The sequence below is a fragment of the Triticum urartu genome, chromosome 2, assembly GCF_003073215.2.
Source record: "Triticum urartu cultivar G1812 chromosome 2, Tu2.1, whole genome shotgun sequence".
NCBI classification, from domain to species: domain Eukaryota; kingdom Viridiplantae; phylum Streptophyta; class Magnoliopsida; order Poales; family Poaceae; genus Triticum; species Triticum urartu.
Genome location: NC_053023.1, coordinates 710,690,881 through 710,709,622, shown reverse-complemented (window position 1 = coordinate 710,709,622; position 18,742 = coordinate 710,690,881). Strand labels below are relative to the sequence as shown.

Sequence of the window (18,742 nt, the reverse complement as noted above, 5' to 3'; positions counted from 1 at the left end):
CAATGCAACCGGAAGCAGTTGCGTCATAATCACGTGGCAGTCATGAGACTTTAGGTTCTGAAACTTTTTCTCTGGCATATTTATTATTCCCTTTATATTCGACGAGAAGCCAGTCGTGACCTTCATACTGAGCAGGCATTCAAAGAAAGATTTCTTTCTCTTCTTTCGTAAGAGCGTAGCTGGCAGGACCTTTATACTGCTTCAGAGGCTTGCCATCTTTTTCGTGCAAACGTTGCAGGTCCTCCCGTGCCTTAGGTGTATCTTTTGTCTTCCCATACATGCCCAAGAAGCCTAACAGGTTCACGCAAAGGTTCTTCGTCACGTGCATCACGTTGATTGAGGAGCGGACCTCTAGGTCTTTCCAGTACGGTAGGTCCCAAAATATAGACTTCTTCTTCCACATGGGTGCGTATCCCTCAGCGTCATTCGGAACAGCTAGTCCACCGGGACCCTTTCCAAAGATTACGTAGTGTAAATCATTGACCATAGCAAGTAAGTGATCACCGGTACGCATGGTGGGCTTCTTCCGGTGATCTGCCTCGCCTTCGAAATGCTTGCCTTTCTTTTGACATTGATGGTTGGTCGGAAGAAATTGACGATGGCCCAGGTACACATTCTTCCTGCATTTGTCCAGGTATATACTTTCAGTGTCATCTAAACAGTGCGTGCATGCGTGGTATCCTTTGTTTGTCTGTCCTGAAAGGTTACTGAGAGCGGGTCAATCGTTGATGGTCACGAACAGCAACGCCTTAAGGTTAAATTCCTCCTGTTTGTGCTCATCCCACGTACGTACACCGTTTCCATTCCACAGCTGTAAAAGTTCTTCAACTAATGGCCTTAGGTACACATCAATTTCGTTGCCGGGTTGCTTAGGGCCTTGGATGAGAACTGGCATCATAATGAACTTCCGCTTCATGCACATCCAAGGAGGAAGGTTATACATACATAGAGTCACGGGCCAGGTGCTGTGATTGCTGCTCTGCTCCCCAAAAGGATTAATGCCATCCGCGCTTAAAGCAAACCATACATTCCTTGGGTTCTTTGCAAACTCATCCCAGTACTTTCTCTCGATCTTTCTCCACTGCGACCCGTCAGCGGGTGCTCTCAACTTCCCATCTTTCTTTTGGTTCTCACTGTGCCATCGCATCAACTTGGCATGCTCTTCGTTTCTGAACAGACGTTTCAACCGTGGTATTATAGGAGCATACCACATCACCTTCGCAGGAACCCTCTTCCTGGGGGGCTCGCCGTCAACATCACCAGGGTCATCTCGTCTGATCTTATACCGCAATGCACCGCATACCGGGCATGCGTTCAGATCCTTGTATGCACCGCGGTAGAGGATGCAGTCATTAGGGCATGCATGTATCTTCTCCACCTCCAATCCTAGAGGGCATACGACCTTCTTTGCTGCGTATGTACTATCGGGTAATTCGTTATCCTTTGGAAGCTTCTTCTTCAATATTTTCAGTAGCTTCTCAAATCCTTTGTCAGCCACAGCATTCTCTGCCTTCCACTGCGGCAATTCCAGTACGGTACCGAGCTTTGTGTTGCCATCTTCGCAATTGGGGTATAACCCTTTTTTGTGATCCTCTAACATGCGATCGAACTTCAGCTTCTCCTTTTGACTTTCGCATTGTGTCCTTGCATCGACAATGACCCGGTGGAGATCATCATCATCGGGCACATCGTCTGGTTCCTCTTGATCTTCAGCAGCTTCACCCGTTGCAGCATCATTGGGCACATCGTCTGGTTCCTCTTGATCTTCACCAGCTCCCCCCGTTGCAGCATCACCGTATTCAGGTGGCACATAGTTGTCATCGTACTCTTCTTCTTCGTCGTCTTCCATCATAACCCCTATTTCTCCGTGCCTCGTCCAAACATTATAGTGTGGCATGAAACCCTTGTAAAGCAGGTGGGAGTGAAGGATTTTCCGGTTAGAGTAAGACCTCGTATTCCCACATTCAGTGCATGGACAACACATAAAACCATTCTACTTGTTTGCCTCAGCCGCATCGAGAAACTCATGCACGCCCTTAATGTACTCGCAGGTGTGTCTGTCACCGTACATCCATTGCCGGTTCATCTGCGTGCATTATATATAATTAAGTGTCCAAATTAATAGAAGTTCATCATCACATTAAAACTAAAGTGCATACATAGTTCTCATCTAACAACATATAGCTCTCCAAAGCATCTAATTAATTAAACCATACATTGAAACTATGTAAAAACATTTCAATGCGAAAACAAATGCGATCATAATCGCAACCAAGGTAACAATTGATCCAACGGCATAATGATATCAAGCCTCGGTATGAATGGCATATTTTCTAATCTTTCTAATCTTCAAGCGCATTGCATCCATCTTGATCTTGTGATCATCGACGACATCCGCAACATGCAACTCCAATATCATCTTCTCCTCCTCAATTTTTTTATTTTTTCCTTCAACAAATTGTTTTCTTCTTCAACTAAATTTAACCTCTCGACAATAGGGTCGGTTGGCATTTCCGATTCACATACATCCTACATAAATAAAATCTATGTCACGTTGGTCGGCATAATTTTCATAAACAATAAATGAACCAATAGTTATAAAGATAATATATATACCACATCCGAATCATAGACAGGACGAGGGCCGACGGGGGCGGATACCAAAACCATGGCACTATATAAGATGCAATAATAAAAGTAAGAAAATAATACAAGTATCTATGTAAACATACAAGTAAGAATATTTTTACTTTCAGAAAGAAGATAAGAACAAGAGGCTCACCACGGTGGTGCCGGCGATGAGCTCGGCGCGGGTGATCGACGGCGGTGAAGACGGGAATGGGGCGTGACGGACCGCTAAACCTAGACAAATATTATGGAAAATGGAGTTTGGAGGTCGAGCTTGGAGAGGAGAAAGCTTAAGTAGTGTGGCTCGGGCATTCCATCGAACACCTTGTGTGCATAGGAGGTGAGCTAGAGCACCACCAAGCCCTCTCCCCCTCGGCCAGAGAAAAACAGAGCACTGGGGTGCTCTGCTCGCGAGCGAGGGGTATATATAGGCACCTCATTGGTCCCGGTTGGTGACATGAGCCGGGACTAAAGGGGAGCCTTTGGTCCCGGTTCAAGCCACCAACCGGGACCAATGGTGGTGGGCCAGGAGCGAGGCCCATTGGTCCCGGTTCATCCCACCAACCGGGACTAAAAGGTCCAGATCAACCGGAACAAATGGCCCACGTGGCCCGGCCGGCCCCCTGGGCTCACGAACCGGGACCAATGCCCACATTGGTCCCGGTTCTGAACTGAACCGGGACTAATGGGCTGACCCGGCCTAGACCAAAGCCCTGTTTTCTACTAGTGGTTATCAGCGATAAGCTAGGGGCACTCGTTACTGATGTGAACTTACCAGTGACGAGCGAGACATCCGTCACTGATAACCACTTACCGGTGACTAGTTACCACTGATGGGTGTCCTGGTTGCCACTAATAGGGCTTTAGCACATGTCACTGGTAAGCCTTTCAGCACTAGTGGGGAAAATAATGTTATGATCGACAAGAAGACAAAAATAACACTTCCTTGCAAAGAACTACATGTTCATTCTATCGATTCGGACAACTAGACCTATGATCTGTAAATGCTTGGACCTGGAGCAGGAAGCAGAGGAGCGTCATCTGGTTATGTTTGCGACGCCATGAAGAATCGCTTGATCGAAAATAGTTGTGAGGCATGTAAGGAGGACACAGATGAAATGATGGTTAAGGTCGTGGTCGGCAATCCTCCACTCCTTCACCACGAAGCGGAGCCGACGGAGCACCCTTGGCCGCTTGTCAAAATTCAACTGCATGCCGCTCCGCTCGCTGCGGAGTTACAAGGCGGAGAGATTCCAAATAGCCTCTATGTCTTAGACACGGAAGCAAATTTTTAACCACTCTAGAGGTTTCTGTGCGGTAGTTTCGCGGAGTAGCTTGCAATTGCAGCGTGCTAGGCCGCTTGCCGAATGTCTTACGGAAGAACTGTACGGGCGGGTCGCGGTCACAAGGAGGTCGTTGCCGGGACGTAATCTCAGCTGCTTTGCGCGACCAATTCAGGGTCAGTTCCACGTGGCTCAATGGGTACTGACAGAAACTCTGGCTTGATTTCTTTTTTATATCTCCAACTCTGACTTGCTGGGTTGTACGGAGAGGTTTTACTTCGTTGTTTTTTAGCAGTTTTTCTTCGTTGCTTAAACTGGGCTGTACGATAGACCAGCTTGAAGGCCTGGGTAAATTATGTGGCCCAATAAAAATATTGACATACTTTTTATTTGAATTGAGGGCAAAAAATGTTGACATACTCCATCCGTTTCATAATGTAGTCCAAATATTATTTTTTTTGAAAATTCAAACCTCACAAACTTTGACAACTTTTTTGGAGAAAAGCATTTATATCTAGAATGCCAAACATATATCATTAGATTCATCATAAGATGTAGTTTTTTTGGTATTGTAGATAGAAATAGTTTTGTCTATAAACTTGACCAAAGTTTATAATTTTTGACTATTCAAAAAATTTATACGCACTACAATATGAAACGGAGAGAATACTTAGCAGTGTAGATGGGCGCTGCTATGCGTAGCTTGTAACGGCAGAAGAGGGACGCATCGCTCACAACCATGTCAGGCGGGCTGGCCTAGTGAGCAAGCATGTCAAGGCACCCGACGCTTCCAACAAGTTAGCATGGCACGGGCATAAGGTTCCAAGCGAGCTAGCGTCTTTTTTTCCTTTTGATTTTTTTTTCATGCCGTCTTTCTATTTCGATTGGTTTTCCTTTAATTTAAAATATTCACAAATTAAAAAATTCAGCAATCTAAAAATATTAAATTCAAAAAATTCATCAATTTAGAAAATGTTCATGGAGAATAAAAAAATTCAAATATTCAAAAGATGCTCATGAACTGAAAATTTGTTCGTAAATTTGGAAAAACTATTCACTAATTTAAAAAATGATTGTGAAATCAAAAAAGTTAATGAATTCAAAAAGGAAAAAAAACTTTAGGAAAAGTGAATAATTTTTTAAACCCTAAACATATTCTTGAAAAATGTGAACGATTCTTGAAATTTATGGAAAATCTCTTGAAATTGACAAACAATTTTTGAAATTCCACACATAATTTCTAATTGTGAACAACTTTTGAATTTTCGAGATTTTATTTTTGGAAAAGATGAACAATTTGCGAAATTTCAAAAAAAAGGATTTTGAATTGTTAATGAAATTTAAGTTATGAAGAAAAGAGAAGATAAGAAATAAAGAAACAGGAAAAACGAAATTGGAAAAACGAAAAATAAAAAACACAAAGCTTGTAAAGAAAAAAGACAAAAAAGAATTGAAAAATTGCATAGAAGCATCTATTCTACCTGGCTTGCCACGCAGAATAAACATGTTCACCAGTTTTGAAAAATGTGTGTGAAATAAAAAATCTTGAATTATAAAAAGAGATTTGAAAAAGTGAACAAATTTTGAAGTCCTAAATAAATTCTTGAAATGTGTGAACAATTTTTGAAATTTATGGAAACTCTCTTGAAATTGAAAAACAATTTTTCAAATTACGAAGATAATTTGTAACTGTGAACAACCTTTGAAATATCAATTTTTTTGGAAAACATTAATAATTTTTGAAATTTCAAAAGAGAAATATGTTAATTTTGAAAATTTGATGAAATTCGTGAAATAAATAAAAAAGAAGAAACAGGAAAAACAAAAGAAGAAAAAATAAAAAATAAAAACTGAAAAGAGAACCAAAAAATAGTAAAGAAAAAAATGAATCGAAACACTGCAGAGAAGCATCTAGAACCTTCCCCAAACTGGCTGGCTTGCGACCGCGCGTAGCGTGATTAATGGGCTGCCACTTCGAGTGCACGTGTGCGACTGGATGTTTAACACTCACAACGGGCGATACACATCATTGGCAGGATAAATTCCATCTGTCGCTCATTGGCACCGAATGTGCGCAATGTCTGGAGACTGTTAGTGGCCGGCTGAACTTCCAAGAGTGGCATTGGCGGTTTAAGGAAAGTTTTAGAAGGTTCTCATCCTTTTTTTTTGCTTCCCCTTCTTTTATGATGTTGCCCCTATTTGTTTTTTGTTTCTAATTTACTTTTTTATTTCTTTCTTGTTCTTTATTATTGTTATGTCTTTTTTTCATTTGTATTTTCTTTTAATAACAAATTTTAACAATATTGGAAAACAAATCAGAATTTTTCTAAACTGTGTGCATATTTAAGAAATGTGCACACATTTTTAAATGTTAAAAATTCCCAAACAATAAATTCAAAATAGATATCGAATGTTCGCATTTAAAAAAAATTGATAGAAAAATTGAAGAAATCCTAAAAATATTTTAAAACTCAATAGAAAATTTAAATTCATAAACAATTTTGAATTTATGAACAGTTTGAAATTATGTGGGAAATTTTAAATTTTTGTGAGATTTTTAAAAATTAATTACTTTACAAATTTTTTGATTTTAACCTTTTCTAACACAGTTGTTTCTTTTGTAGTGCCAATACGTGCCGGCCAGTGGTGGGCGCTATGTGTGATAGGTTTACTCTTTGACACAACATCACATAAGAGCTCTCTAGTGGCAGACCTAGCAAGCTATCGAAACCTGGCAAAATGGAGGGCCATGGCCCATGAGAGGCGGGCTTGGGACAATGCCCAAGGAGTGCATATGAGGTCTGCAACCATGAAGCCCCGGCAAAGGCCTGGGTAGGCTGGATGTGGGTCGGCCGGTGGATAGTAGGTGTAGTCCACCAAAGTTGCGTTTGTTCAAGAATCCACGGGAAAAAACTAGGCGGTTTTTAGAATTATAGCCGGGTCTAGTCCACAATCTTGTGGGAAGTCATAGATCTAATTTGGGAGCTTAGGATGCTAGGTTTTTAGGATTTTAGCTATTGTTAGCCACCATATACTTTGTAATCTCTCTTGACGATAATAATAATAAAATCGACATAGGTAGGGGATGGGGCTATTAGCTAGCTTGTGTAAATCTAGTTTTTGTGTTTACTTCTTCGCTTCAAGATGGTCTATCGGCGGGATCCTTGTAGGCGAGTTTCGTGCATCGACAATATTGCAACCATTATGGACGATAATCATTATTACTTGAGCAAAAGAGGAATGTAGCCGAAGAACTTGGCCATGGTGCTTTGCAGAAGATAACAACAATAATGCATGTGATCGTATATGGTGTCCTAGCTGACGCCGTCAACGAATCTTTTGTATTATTATGAAAGGCGCATTATGTTGTGTTTGATTTTTTATTTCCAGGAAACATAGATTTCAAATGTTGTTGAATTGTGTGTGGTTGGAACATAAAACTTTGAATAAATAAGATTTGAAGATGGGGTTGAAATGGTGTTGTATGCACAAAGGGTGGGAAATAGCAAAAAGAAATTTAATGGGAGTATAATAGTAAGAAGAAGTTTAGTAGTACGAGGTAACCTGTTGAGAAAAGTATGTTTTTCGTCCCTCAAGTTCCCAAAAAGTGCAGACTTCGTCCTTTAACTTTTTTTGGTCTACTTTTGGTCCCTCAAGTTTCAAAACCGGTCAAGATTCATCCGAATTCCGGTTTCGCTAGAAAACAGGACACGTGGCGTGGTATTCTCTCTCCCCTCACTTGCCACGTCCAACCCGCCGTTGGGTCAAACAGACAGCCCGCGCGACGCTGTCTTCACTCTCCACCTCACGCTCTTCTCTTCCTCTTCTCTCTCTCCGTCCCGACCTCACCGTCGCCTTGCCCGGCGTCGTCGCCTTGCTCGCTGCCAGCGCCTTGTTCCCCTTCGCTGCCGGCGCCATGCGAACTCGCGAGGAGATCCTTGGGTGAATGAGTGAGGACAGAAGCAGTTGTGCTCCTACACAGGTAAGTGCCAATTTGTGATCTAGGGTTAGGGATTTGGGGATTTAGGGTTCTTCCTTGGTGATTGAGGGACTAAGGGGAGGTGCTGTTGGGTGTTGTTTGTCGTTGAATAGGTCTATATGCCTGAGGAACTGATATCCGGCAAAGTGCCACTCGCAATCGAAGATCCAGAGTTTTGCGGCATTGAAACGGAGAGCAATTTTAGTTGTTTTTGTGGACTTTTGCCGGTGAGAAAGGTTGCTTATGAAGGTGTGAACACTGGCAGAAGGTTCATTTGTTGCATGCGGGAGGTGAATTTAGTTGTCGCATTCATTTCTTTCTACCAAATCTGCATGGTAATGTTCAGATGAACTGATGCAATTTATTTGAATTTTAGGATGAACAAGCATGCGATTTTCTGATGTGGTATGATCCTGAATGGCCTGCACCAGCGCAGAGATCTATGAATGCACTTTATGCAGATAAGTTGAAGGCTGAAGATTGTAAGATGGAATTGGAGCTCATGTTCACCGATAAGATATCTGACATTGGAGCTCATGTTCACCGATAAGATGATATCCAACAGCAGTTGCATCCTCTCCAACATTTTCCCTTGAACCTACTGTTGCATCTGTAATGAACACTTCATCTAAAATGTCAATGTTGCCAGCCCTGAGTTTCTTCTTGTACTCTACATAGTCAGCATTGATCTTTCTTGCTTCTTCATCATCCTCAGATGCTGACTCATCATCAGGTATATAATCACTGTCCTCTTCATCAGACTCTCCATCTTGTGCATCAGTATTCCCATCTAACCTGGGCACTTGTTCTTCTGGCATAACTACACTTAAAAGGGTGAACTGTTCCTCTTCCTCTCCAGCAGAGCATGTTGTTGCAACTGTTTCTTCCCCATCAGCAGAAGCATGCTTCTCAACATACACATCTGCAACTCCTCCATCACAAACAAACTCAGCCATCTTAAGAACAGTGTTGTCATCATGCAGAAAAACAAGTCCATCATTCATCTCTTTTCCTGGAACTAACCAATAAAACTGACATTGTATCCCCTCCACATCAGTGCAATGATCTCTTAAATGCCCCAAAAGCTCGGGCAAAGAAAGCTTATCTCTGTCAATGTCTGACATAGCTTCACTGCCTCCCAAATACATCATGTGGTTCCCATTCTTCACAAATTCTCCATTATAATGGAACATGACATGAATTAAATCCAGAAGATCCATTACTCCCTACAATAGATGGACACAAATTTCAGATTCGGCTACAACCTAAGTGGATGGCATCTACCTACGAATCCTAAACAATATACGCAAAAAAAACATACCTGAAGGTCTGCCGGTGGTCGCTGTCCTGATAGTTCTCGTCGTCGCCGGTGTATACTGGATCGGCGCTGCCGCAACCGCAACACTACACCCGCCTGCGCCGCCGCGTAGATCTGCGCCTAGGTATACTGCATCGGCGCCGCCGTAGCTTTTCTCAAGGACGCTGCCGTCCCTGGCTCCAACGCCAATGCCGACCACCACGCCAAATCGGGATCCGCCGCCGCAAAGCCTAGGGTTTGGGAGAGAGGTCACAGAGGAAAGGGAAAGGGGGAGAGAGTGAAGACGGCGTCGCGCGGGCTGTCTGTTTGACCCAGCGGCGGGTCGGACGTGGCAAGTGAGGGGAGAGAGAATACCACGCCACGTGTCCTGTTTTCTAGCGAAACCGGAATTCGGACAAAACTTGACCGGTTTTGAAACTTGAGGGACCAAAAGTAGACCAAAAAAAGTTGAAGGACGAAGTCTGCATTTTTTGGGAACTTGAGGGACGAAAAACATACTTTTCTCTAACCTGTTTAATAGTTTCACCTTATATGGAAAAATCAAGTAAAGTGTGCATGCATGGGAAGCAAAATATTCGTGCAACTCTTACAGATTGTTCGAGGGATAAAATACTCCGTCAACATATTTTGTCAGTGAAATATGTTCACCTCGTCAACAAAATCCATGCATGCATGATGCATGGTCACAGCCTAGCATGCACACCGGCAAGAACTTGGCGTTCAGCAACTGCGAGCCCGAACTTGCTGAGAGTCGCCGGCTCCAAAGATATGAGCAGGCGCGCGCTGCCATCGCCGCCGCCAGACAAGAGGTACACCCAGCCGCCGCGTACAGCCTCCGCCCTCGTCATCACCCGCGGCTTCCCCCATCCGAAGTCGGCGTCGTACATGGGCAGGTGGTACCAGCTGTTCATCCGCAGCTCCGTCTCCGGCAGGTTCCCCCTCTGCTCCGTCTGCCCGTCCTTCTCCGCCACCTCGAAGTAGTCCACGGCGGACCTCAGCAGCTCATCGTCGAGCCGCTCCGTCGCGGATCTCACCCGGCTGGCCGGCTGGCGACGGAGGCCAGCGTCTCCGACACGACGTCCTTCACCGCGGCGGTGGCGAACACGTTGACGACCCCGTTTCCGAAGGCTACTGCACAGTGTTATCGTTCACAGATCGTGCAGTTTGTGTCGTGTGTAAAGCCATTCCGTTTCCGAAGTAGCGGGCCGGCAGCGGCGGCGTGAGGCGGTGCCTGATGTCCACGGGGAAGTTGATGCGCGTGGTCGCTTTCGGGTGCAGCTCCCGGGCGACGCATGCGCACTGCCAAACTAGGGCGCTCACGGCGCAGAACGTGCTAGCGCCGCCGCACAGGCGCTTAAGGGCGTGCACCTGGTCCTTGGAGATGGTGAAGACCTGGGTTGCGACGGCGCCGGACGGCTCGTGCTGGGGTAGCCTGCTGCAGAACGTGGGGATGGTCTCGGGGTGGATGACGGCCGGGGACCGCGCGCGGAGGAGGCCGCGGTCGTGGCACGGGAGCTCTACCGCCGCTCTCTCGCCGTCCCTGCAGTAGCCTGCCCACGTCCGGATGAAATGGAAGATGCTGGGACCGTCCGCCGCGGCGTGGTGCGTCGCCGTCCCCAGTACCACACCGCCGCACCTCAAGAAGGTCACCTGTAAGGCCAGTATAACGGACGACGGCTGAACGGGAGGACAGAACAGCCTCCGTATCTCCGGCGACGGCTTGTGGTCGCTGAAGTCGTCGAAGGTGCGGTCGGAGTGAGCCACGACGAAGAGGGCGCCCTCCCCGTTGCAGTCGATCTCGAACCGGCCATCGGAATCCACGCCGAGGCGGCCGGCGAGAGGGTAGAAGGGCACCAGCGCCTTGGCCAGGGACTCCTTGACCCTGGCCACGTCGAAGAAGCCGTCCCCGGCGGCGGCGACGTCACCGGCGCTGTAGAAGTGGACGAGCGGGGTGTGGCCTCTGCTGGCCAGCACCAGGTCCAGCGCCGAGAGCCACAGCCGTTTCCGCGGCGTCGCGCCGCTCGGCGTGACGAAGCAGGATTCGACCACTCGCAGCACTGATCCAGAATTCGCAATGTAGGAGTACATGTTTCCTTTTGGTCTCGGACACGGAGCCCTGCTCCAGTGCTCCCCCCTAACCTAATTTCGGAGGGATATTTTTGTCCCCGTGAATTTGTTTTTTTCCTGGCCTGCCCTAGTCTAAATCCAAGCCCTGTCAAGCCCTATATAATCCAGACCGTATACGTACAGTACCCTGGTCCGAAAAAAACATCACACGACCCCACGTCCACGTAAGACCTGCCGAATCCAATCATTCACGCGAGCAGCTCCATCAATCTCGCGAGCATTGACGCAGCTCCATAAGTCACGTACTAGATCTCCACCGGCGGCTATCTCGTCGCCGGCGATCTCGTCGGACAGCGGGCGCGACAACGTCGTGAATCTCCAACGATCGCACACAGGTACCGCATCCCGCGTCCCCCCTCTAGTCTCGCTCGCGGCAACATCGAACGAACTGCCGCCGCGCCAGTGGCAATGGTTAACCTAGCGGAGCGGGTAACCTAGCTACCCGGCGGCGCATGCGATCGTGGATCTTATTCCGGTAGTGCTGCTCCTCGTGATCTGGGTTCACGTAGCGTCGGTTGCCGTCGGCTGTGCGCACCACCAGTATCGTTATTTGATGTGGCGGCTAACCTAGGTATCCGGCGGCAGAGGTAATCACAGATCTAGCTAGGTTTTGAGATCGTGCAGTTCCTCGCGATTGAAAGTGATCACGACGGGTGCCGTAGCCATCTTCCTTGATAAGTTTGGCAGATCTGAACGGCCTCGGTTGCGGTTGTTTACATAACATCCGTGATCGTGTGCTATGTGTTTTATATTTCATCATTGATAATGTTTGCACACGTGATGATACATAATATTGGTTGTAGGAAATGGCGGACGAGGAGTTAACTGATATCATGGTAGACATGGAGTTTGGAGAACTGATGAAAGACTGGATAGAAGATTGGTCAGATGATGAAAATTCAGATCGTGAAGATCGGTCAGAGAATGGGAACGAATGGGACGATCTTAATGTGAGTGGCATTGTCATGTTGTAATTTTTTGGTGGCATCCGACAACATTAAATCTTTGTGTTGAAAATTTATAGATCGATGAGCTTGATGATGATCAGGAAAACAACTCGGAGCTCTCGAATAAAGATTACATTAGTCAGGTACGTAAGTGGAAAATTTTGTTGGCATGCAAATTGAATTTCTTCTGGAATATTATATGATAAGTAATTATGTATTTGTGTTGTATTTTTCAGTTCATTTCCTAATGTCATAATGCGTACGACTATTACGGTGAATCCGACGCGGAGACAGGCCTTAACGACAAATCATTAGATGCACCTGATTCTGGGGAGTCCGAGTCGTCGGTCATCATGAGTGAGGTATGTGTGTAATCAATGTTCTATGGAAGTAAGTAATGTTAAACCATAGAAATCTGTTTTCATGGCTGTGGTTTGATTGTGTAGGTGACACAAGATGATGGTGCAAAGAATGTCCAAGATACTGCCAGTGCAGATGATAAGAGGGATATGTTCATGCAGATAATGGAAATGACTTTTACGTCTCACGATGCTGCGTATGATTTCTACAACAGCTATGCTAGAGATAATGGTTTCAGCATTAGAAAGAATAAGGTCAGGTATAGCAAAACAGAGTCACGTCATATGCGTTATAGGCGGTTAGCAAGTTGCTAACCGAGGAAGGACACAGCCGTAGGCCCAGAGCCGAGACATGCTGCTTTTGCGAAGCGCACCTGACTGTCAAGCTTGACCAAAAGCGTGGGGTTTGGTATGTTGAAAGTTTTGAGGACAAGCATAGCCATATGTTGGCAGGACCGGACAAGGTACCTTTTCTTTGGTCCCACAGAAAAATCAAAGAGTACCAGAAGCATGAGATAATGTCCATGGGAGCTGCAGGGATTAGAATTCACGACATGATGGATTGCTTCATCAGCAAGCATGTATGGTACGGCAGTGTTGGTTTTACCAGGCGTGAAATATACAACCTTTGCGCCAAGGAGAAGAGGAAGCTGCTTTCAAAAGGTGATGCTGCCACAGCCATAGGCATCATGGCCAGTAGGAAACAGAGGGATCCTAGCTTCTTTTTCGAGTACAGGCTAGATAAGGAAGGACATTTGAATAGGATGTTCTGGTGCGACTCCCAGTCTCGTCATGACTATGAGGACTTCGGCGACGTGCTTGTATTTGATAGCACGTACAAGATGAACCGCTATGGTATGCCATTCATACCTTTTGTTGGTCTTAACAATCACCGGAAGACCACTGTTTTTGGTTGTGCCATAGTTTCGGACGAGACCGAGGAGACATACGTGTGGCTTCTGCAGACTTTTTTGAGGTCCATGTGTCAAAAGATGCCTAAGAGTGTTATCACAGACGCCGACGCTGCGATGATCAAGGCAATTCGCGAAGGCTTGCCAGACGTGTGGCACCGTATATGTACGTGGCACATAGAGAAAAATATGAAGATTCACCTCAGTCACAAGTCCTTGAAGGAGTTCCGAACTCTTCTGTACTACAGCACGTCCACGGCAACGTTTGAGGAGAGATGGCACGCATTTTCCAAAAAATGGCAGTCGGAAAAAACTGTAACATGGTTGAGGCGGATGTATAAGAAGAGGAGACTGTGGGCCGCGGCATTCTAACAGAGGGGTTTTGGCTTGGCATGAAAAGCAACCAGCGGAGTGAAAGCCTGAACTCATGCCTTCACCTCCACCTAGACGGTGAAATGACCCTGGTGGATATGATTTTGCACTATGAGAACGCCGTTGTGCGTATCCGTGAAAACGAGGCGTGAGATGACTGCACGGCCTCACAGAGTTTACCAGTGCCAGTCACTAGCTCGAGGGAACTTGAGATAGCTGCTTCTCACGTCTTCACTCTAGCAAACTTCTATATGTTGCAGGATGATCTTAGAAAAATTGACGGCATGGAGATTGTAGAAATTAAGCTGGGAGACGGATCACAGCAGTACATCGTGGCCTGGAAGAATAACCGAAAGCGCCGTTTTTGGGTGGAGTATACACCAGTAAATTCCGCAGAAACTATAAGGTGCAGCTGCAGAAGAATGATTCGAAAGGGTCTACCTTGCAAGCACATATTCCATGTACTGAAGCACTTGAACATATCTGAAATACCAAAGTGTTTAGTTCTTATTCGGTTCACGAAAGAAGCAAGGTTGGGACTGCCCGCGAGGTGCACAAGCGATCTGTTGGGATTTGGTTAGACTGGGGCCGGGGAAAGAATGAAATATAGCCAGGTCAGTGTGTTAGCGTCTGAAGCTATGCATGCGGCATGCAAACACCCTGCTTTGTGGGATCAGTTACAGGAGAGTTTGAAGGCTGTGATAGCTAAGAGTCATGAGTATGATCTGCTACAGGAAAATTTGTTGAAGCAAACAAATGACATCAGTAAGTGTGCAGTTGAATATGTGGACGATGGTGAAGGCAACATGATTGAGGTTAAAAATCCTATGAAAGTGTCAAGCAAAGGTGCAACAAAGGCAGATGAGAGCCGCCCTGTCTCGAAAAATGGTAGACCACTCTCTTTTGATGAGTTGAAAACCCGGTGCGGCACTTGCAAATTGGTAGGACACACTAGACGTAGCAAGAAATGCAAACTAAATCAGAAGTAAGTGTTTGTATGCATTGTGGATTATTAAAGTTTGTATCATTCATTAACTTAGCTTGTCTTCTATCAGGTGCAGAAAAGTGGAGAAGGAACAAGAGTAGAACACTTGCTTCAATTATTTACTGTGTTAATCGGCCGGCTCATACTTTGGCTAAGGTAGTTGTAGGCGCTTGTGTTTCTTTGGTTTGGAGGCTTTGGCCCCCTGATTGTATCCTTAGTGTATTAGCAGACGAGATCTCAGTTTTTGTTTAAATAAAGTAAGATGTTTCCCTGTAAAAAAATCAAAAAAAATTCTTTACTGTGTAATGACCGGGGCGGGAGGTAGAAAGAATATATTTGTACATTTCCCCTGCCCACGTCCTAAATGCCATTAAATAAGTAACTGTACCACTCTCCTCCCCACCACACACTCACCCACCTCCCACGGGCGCCGGTTCGAACTCCCCTCTTATCCCCACCTACAGTAGATCGAGAATACCCTCGCCGGCGACCGCTGCAGCCTCCTCCATGGAGAGAAGCCTCGGCTGGCAGAGAGCGACGATGGACCTCGCCGGCGATGACGAGGGGTGGCGCGCGTAGTTGACGGAGGTGTGCGGCTGGTTCCCCAGCACGGAGATGTTGGTCAACCACGTGCTTGGCCTCGTCAAAGTCCTCACCGACGCTGAGAGGAAGCGCGCCTTCCCCTACGGCCGCGGCGTCCCGTCGGCTGTCCTACTCATGTGGGCAATGCGAGAGGCCACGCTGAGCGACTCCCCTATTCAGCGCGCAAGGTGGTGGATGTACCGCTCCACCACCATGACGATGCGGCCAGATTCAGCATGTGTCGCGTAGAGGGCGGACCGCGTCGACGTCGAGCTCGCTGTCCCTGCGCCCGTCAGCCCGGACTACCAGGTCCACCATGTGTCGAAGCCAGTGCTGTCGTTGGGCTCTGACGTCGTGGAGGACGATGTGGAGGAGGTACTGGTCATCCCTGATGACCATGAGGAGGGCGAGGAGGACGCTGTGCAGATGGTAGCGCCGGTCGCCGTCGAGGGTGGCAAGACAATGCCCATCGACGTCGAGCTCCTTCCCCTCCTCCCTGACATAGTGAAGGTGGAAGAAGAGGAGGTGGCGCAGGATCAGGTGGCGCAGCTGTCCAACACAACGGTGGTCAAGAAGAAGGCTTCTCCGCGTGTGGTGCACCGCTCACGCCGCCTCAAATTTCTGAAGAAGTGAAGATGGGCACAGTTGCTGAAGGAGGAGGAAGCTGCTGGTTATCTTAAGTTAGGTATGCTGTTATATGTTTCAGCATATAAGTTAACATTATTTTGGGTTTGATGTTGGTTAGGTATGCTTTTATATGTAAGCATATAAGTTATGCAATCGGTACGGTTTGATCGGGTTCTTTGTGGCTGAAGAACTGAATATCTACTGCTCACCCTAAGTGCCAAGTTCAGTTAAATTTCTGATTATTGAATATGTATTGTTGCTTTGCTTCAGTGTTGCATGGAAGCTGCTAGATGTTGCTCCTATGTTGCAACAAGACAATGAACTAGTCTGCTACATAAATCAGTAGTGTTGCTAGGTGATGTGCCCATGTGCATCACATACCAAATATAGAACATGCCAAAAGTGCATTGTCTGTCAAATACAGGACATGCCAAAAGTGCATTGTCTGCCAAATATAGAACATGCCAAAAGTGCAATGTCTACCAATCATGATGGCCCCATGTTATTTATGCTGCAATCTCTGTTACACTTTGCCCATAAACTGAATAGCAAATAATTCAGCATTATTTCATCATGTCAATTACAGTGATGTCAATAACTTTATGAACAATCTACTTGCTAACTATGACAGCAATCATAATGGCAAGCAGGCCAAGATACAGAAGACCTCCAAATCCTAAAATCCTATCCCTATAGAGCAATATCTCCTTGTGCATCTTAACCATTGCCCTCTTTTCTTTCTCATTCCTTTTAACTTCAGCTTCATATTCTGTAATCTTAGTCTCCAGTTTCTTGTTCTTCATGGCCAGATACTTAATGACTGACTTTGCTTTGCTATCCCACTCCCCATCAACCTATTCAACATACTCAGAAGTGATATCATCCTAAATAAACCATGAGCAATTCAAGTCATTTTATAACTGAACTTGTCGCTGCAAGCATTAAACACTGAACTTTTTTGCAGCTTGACCGCAATAGCGGTACTAGTTTGAAGATCATGCTCAGTAGACTAACCTGAAACACACATCCACCGAGTGCGTTGCCAAAATTGTCTGCATCTATGCAGACACGGCCACTAGGAGTTTCCTGATGACCACATAGATGGAGCTTGTCATGGCCACAGGTGATGAATTATGGGCGATAATGTTGGGATGTAAAGAACAACGGTAAAGAACTTACCTTTTTGCCACCAAAGTGTAGCACTGAAGAAACCCTAGCCGTGGGTTCTCCCGGCCCGCCGCTGCCCACGAAACCCCCGTCCCCTGTTCCACTAGATCCGCCGCCGCTGCCTCCTGTGCCACTGAATCCGCCCCACCTGCTTGCAGGACCCAGGGTTCGACCTAACTTGCGGTCGCCACCGCTCTTCTCGCCGCAGCCGCCGCCGCCCGACGCCCAGCTGGCTGTCATGCTTTCGCCGTCGAGATTTGGAGGCGCAAATAGAGAGGGAGGGCTAGGGATTTGGAAAGGGAAATGAGAAAAGGGGAAAGATCGATGTGAACCTGGCAAAATGGGCTGGTGTAGCGCTGCCGGGAAGATAGCCCGCCTGTGGGGCCCCTCACGTGGTTAGATGGGCCGTGCCTGGCATTGTGGTGAGTACAGAAAAAGTTAATTATACATATAATAAAAAAACGACAGGTTTGTAAAACAAACTAGAAAAACATGATGCCTGATAACACGCGATAGAGCCAACGAGCTGACATGACTAATTTTGATGAGTGTAATGTTACATTTTGGCTCGATATATTTACTTATCTACCATGACTACTTTTCATAATAATGTGATGAGGGGGAATTACTAGGAGATTATGCAAGATGATGACATGCAGATAGCTAAGGCAGAATGCTAAGCTTGGTAGAGTTTTAAAAAAAAGTTAAGATTGTGAAAATTTGAATATGAAACTTACGAGAGCAGTTGAAGAGAAAAATAGACTGTTATAAAAAATTGGAGAAGGAGAAAAATATTAAGCAAGAACACTTGATAAGTGAAGCCATGAAAAATATAATTATAAAAAATTGGAGAAGGAGAAAAATATTAAGCAAGAACAATTGATAAGTGAAGCCAAAACTTTATTGGTATGACCAAATTGTCTTCTCCAAGCGAATTTTATGACCGAATTGTCTTGTACGAGCGAATTGTCTGACAGACACATACACATGCATGTGCCCTGTTTATTACATAAAAATGATAGAACCCCTAAGATAATCATGTCGTCGAAACCTTCGACCGGACTAAATCCAAACCACTAAAACTTCAATCTTGCATGCCACATGAATTCTTCAGGCGCACCTTTTGCTTGCGATTTCGCGAATTTTGTTCTTCACACACTCCATTGAGTTTGAAGGTGACATAATCAACTCTGCGACGAAACGTCTTCTCCTTGCGTCAACGATGGCCTGCAAAAAATGACATAAAGGTTACATGAACCGAAGTTGCTACACCACCATAGTAGCTAGTCTACAAACGAAAATAACAGCATACCTGTGTAAATTTGCGGGTGATTTTGTCCCCGTACCAATGTTCTAGACATTCCGTGACAAAAAGGCCACAAGAGTTCCTGGTACATATGCAAACATTAGCGGTGGGCAATACAAACATGTGTGTTGTTGTTTGATTGTGCATGATG

At 45.7% G+C, this 18,742-nt stretch overlaps 1 protein-coding gene and 1 pseudogene across 1 annotated transcript; both read right to left on the bottom strand.

The window, feature by feature from the left end:
- Positions 1 to 8,396: 8,396 nt before the first annotated feature.
- LOC125534265 lies at positions 8,397 to 9,464 on the bottom strand. The gene is made up of 2 exons (XM_048697527.1): positions 9,212 to 9,464; positions 8,397 to 9,116 (listed from the first exon to the last, which is right to left on the bottom strand). The coding sequence occupies exon 2, from the start codon at positions 9,108 to 9,110 to the stop codon at positions 8,397 to 8,399; it is 714 nt and encodes a 237-aa protein (XP_048553484.1). The 5' UTR covers positions 9,111 to 9,116; positions 9,212 to 9,464.
- Positions 9,465 to 9,891: 427 nt separating this feature from the next.
- On the bottom strand, positions 9,892 to 11,296 carry LOC125538087 (annotated as a pseudogene).
- Between the last annotated feature and the right edge of the window lie 7,446 nt (positions 11,297 to 18,742).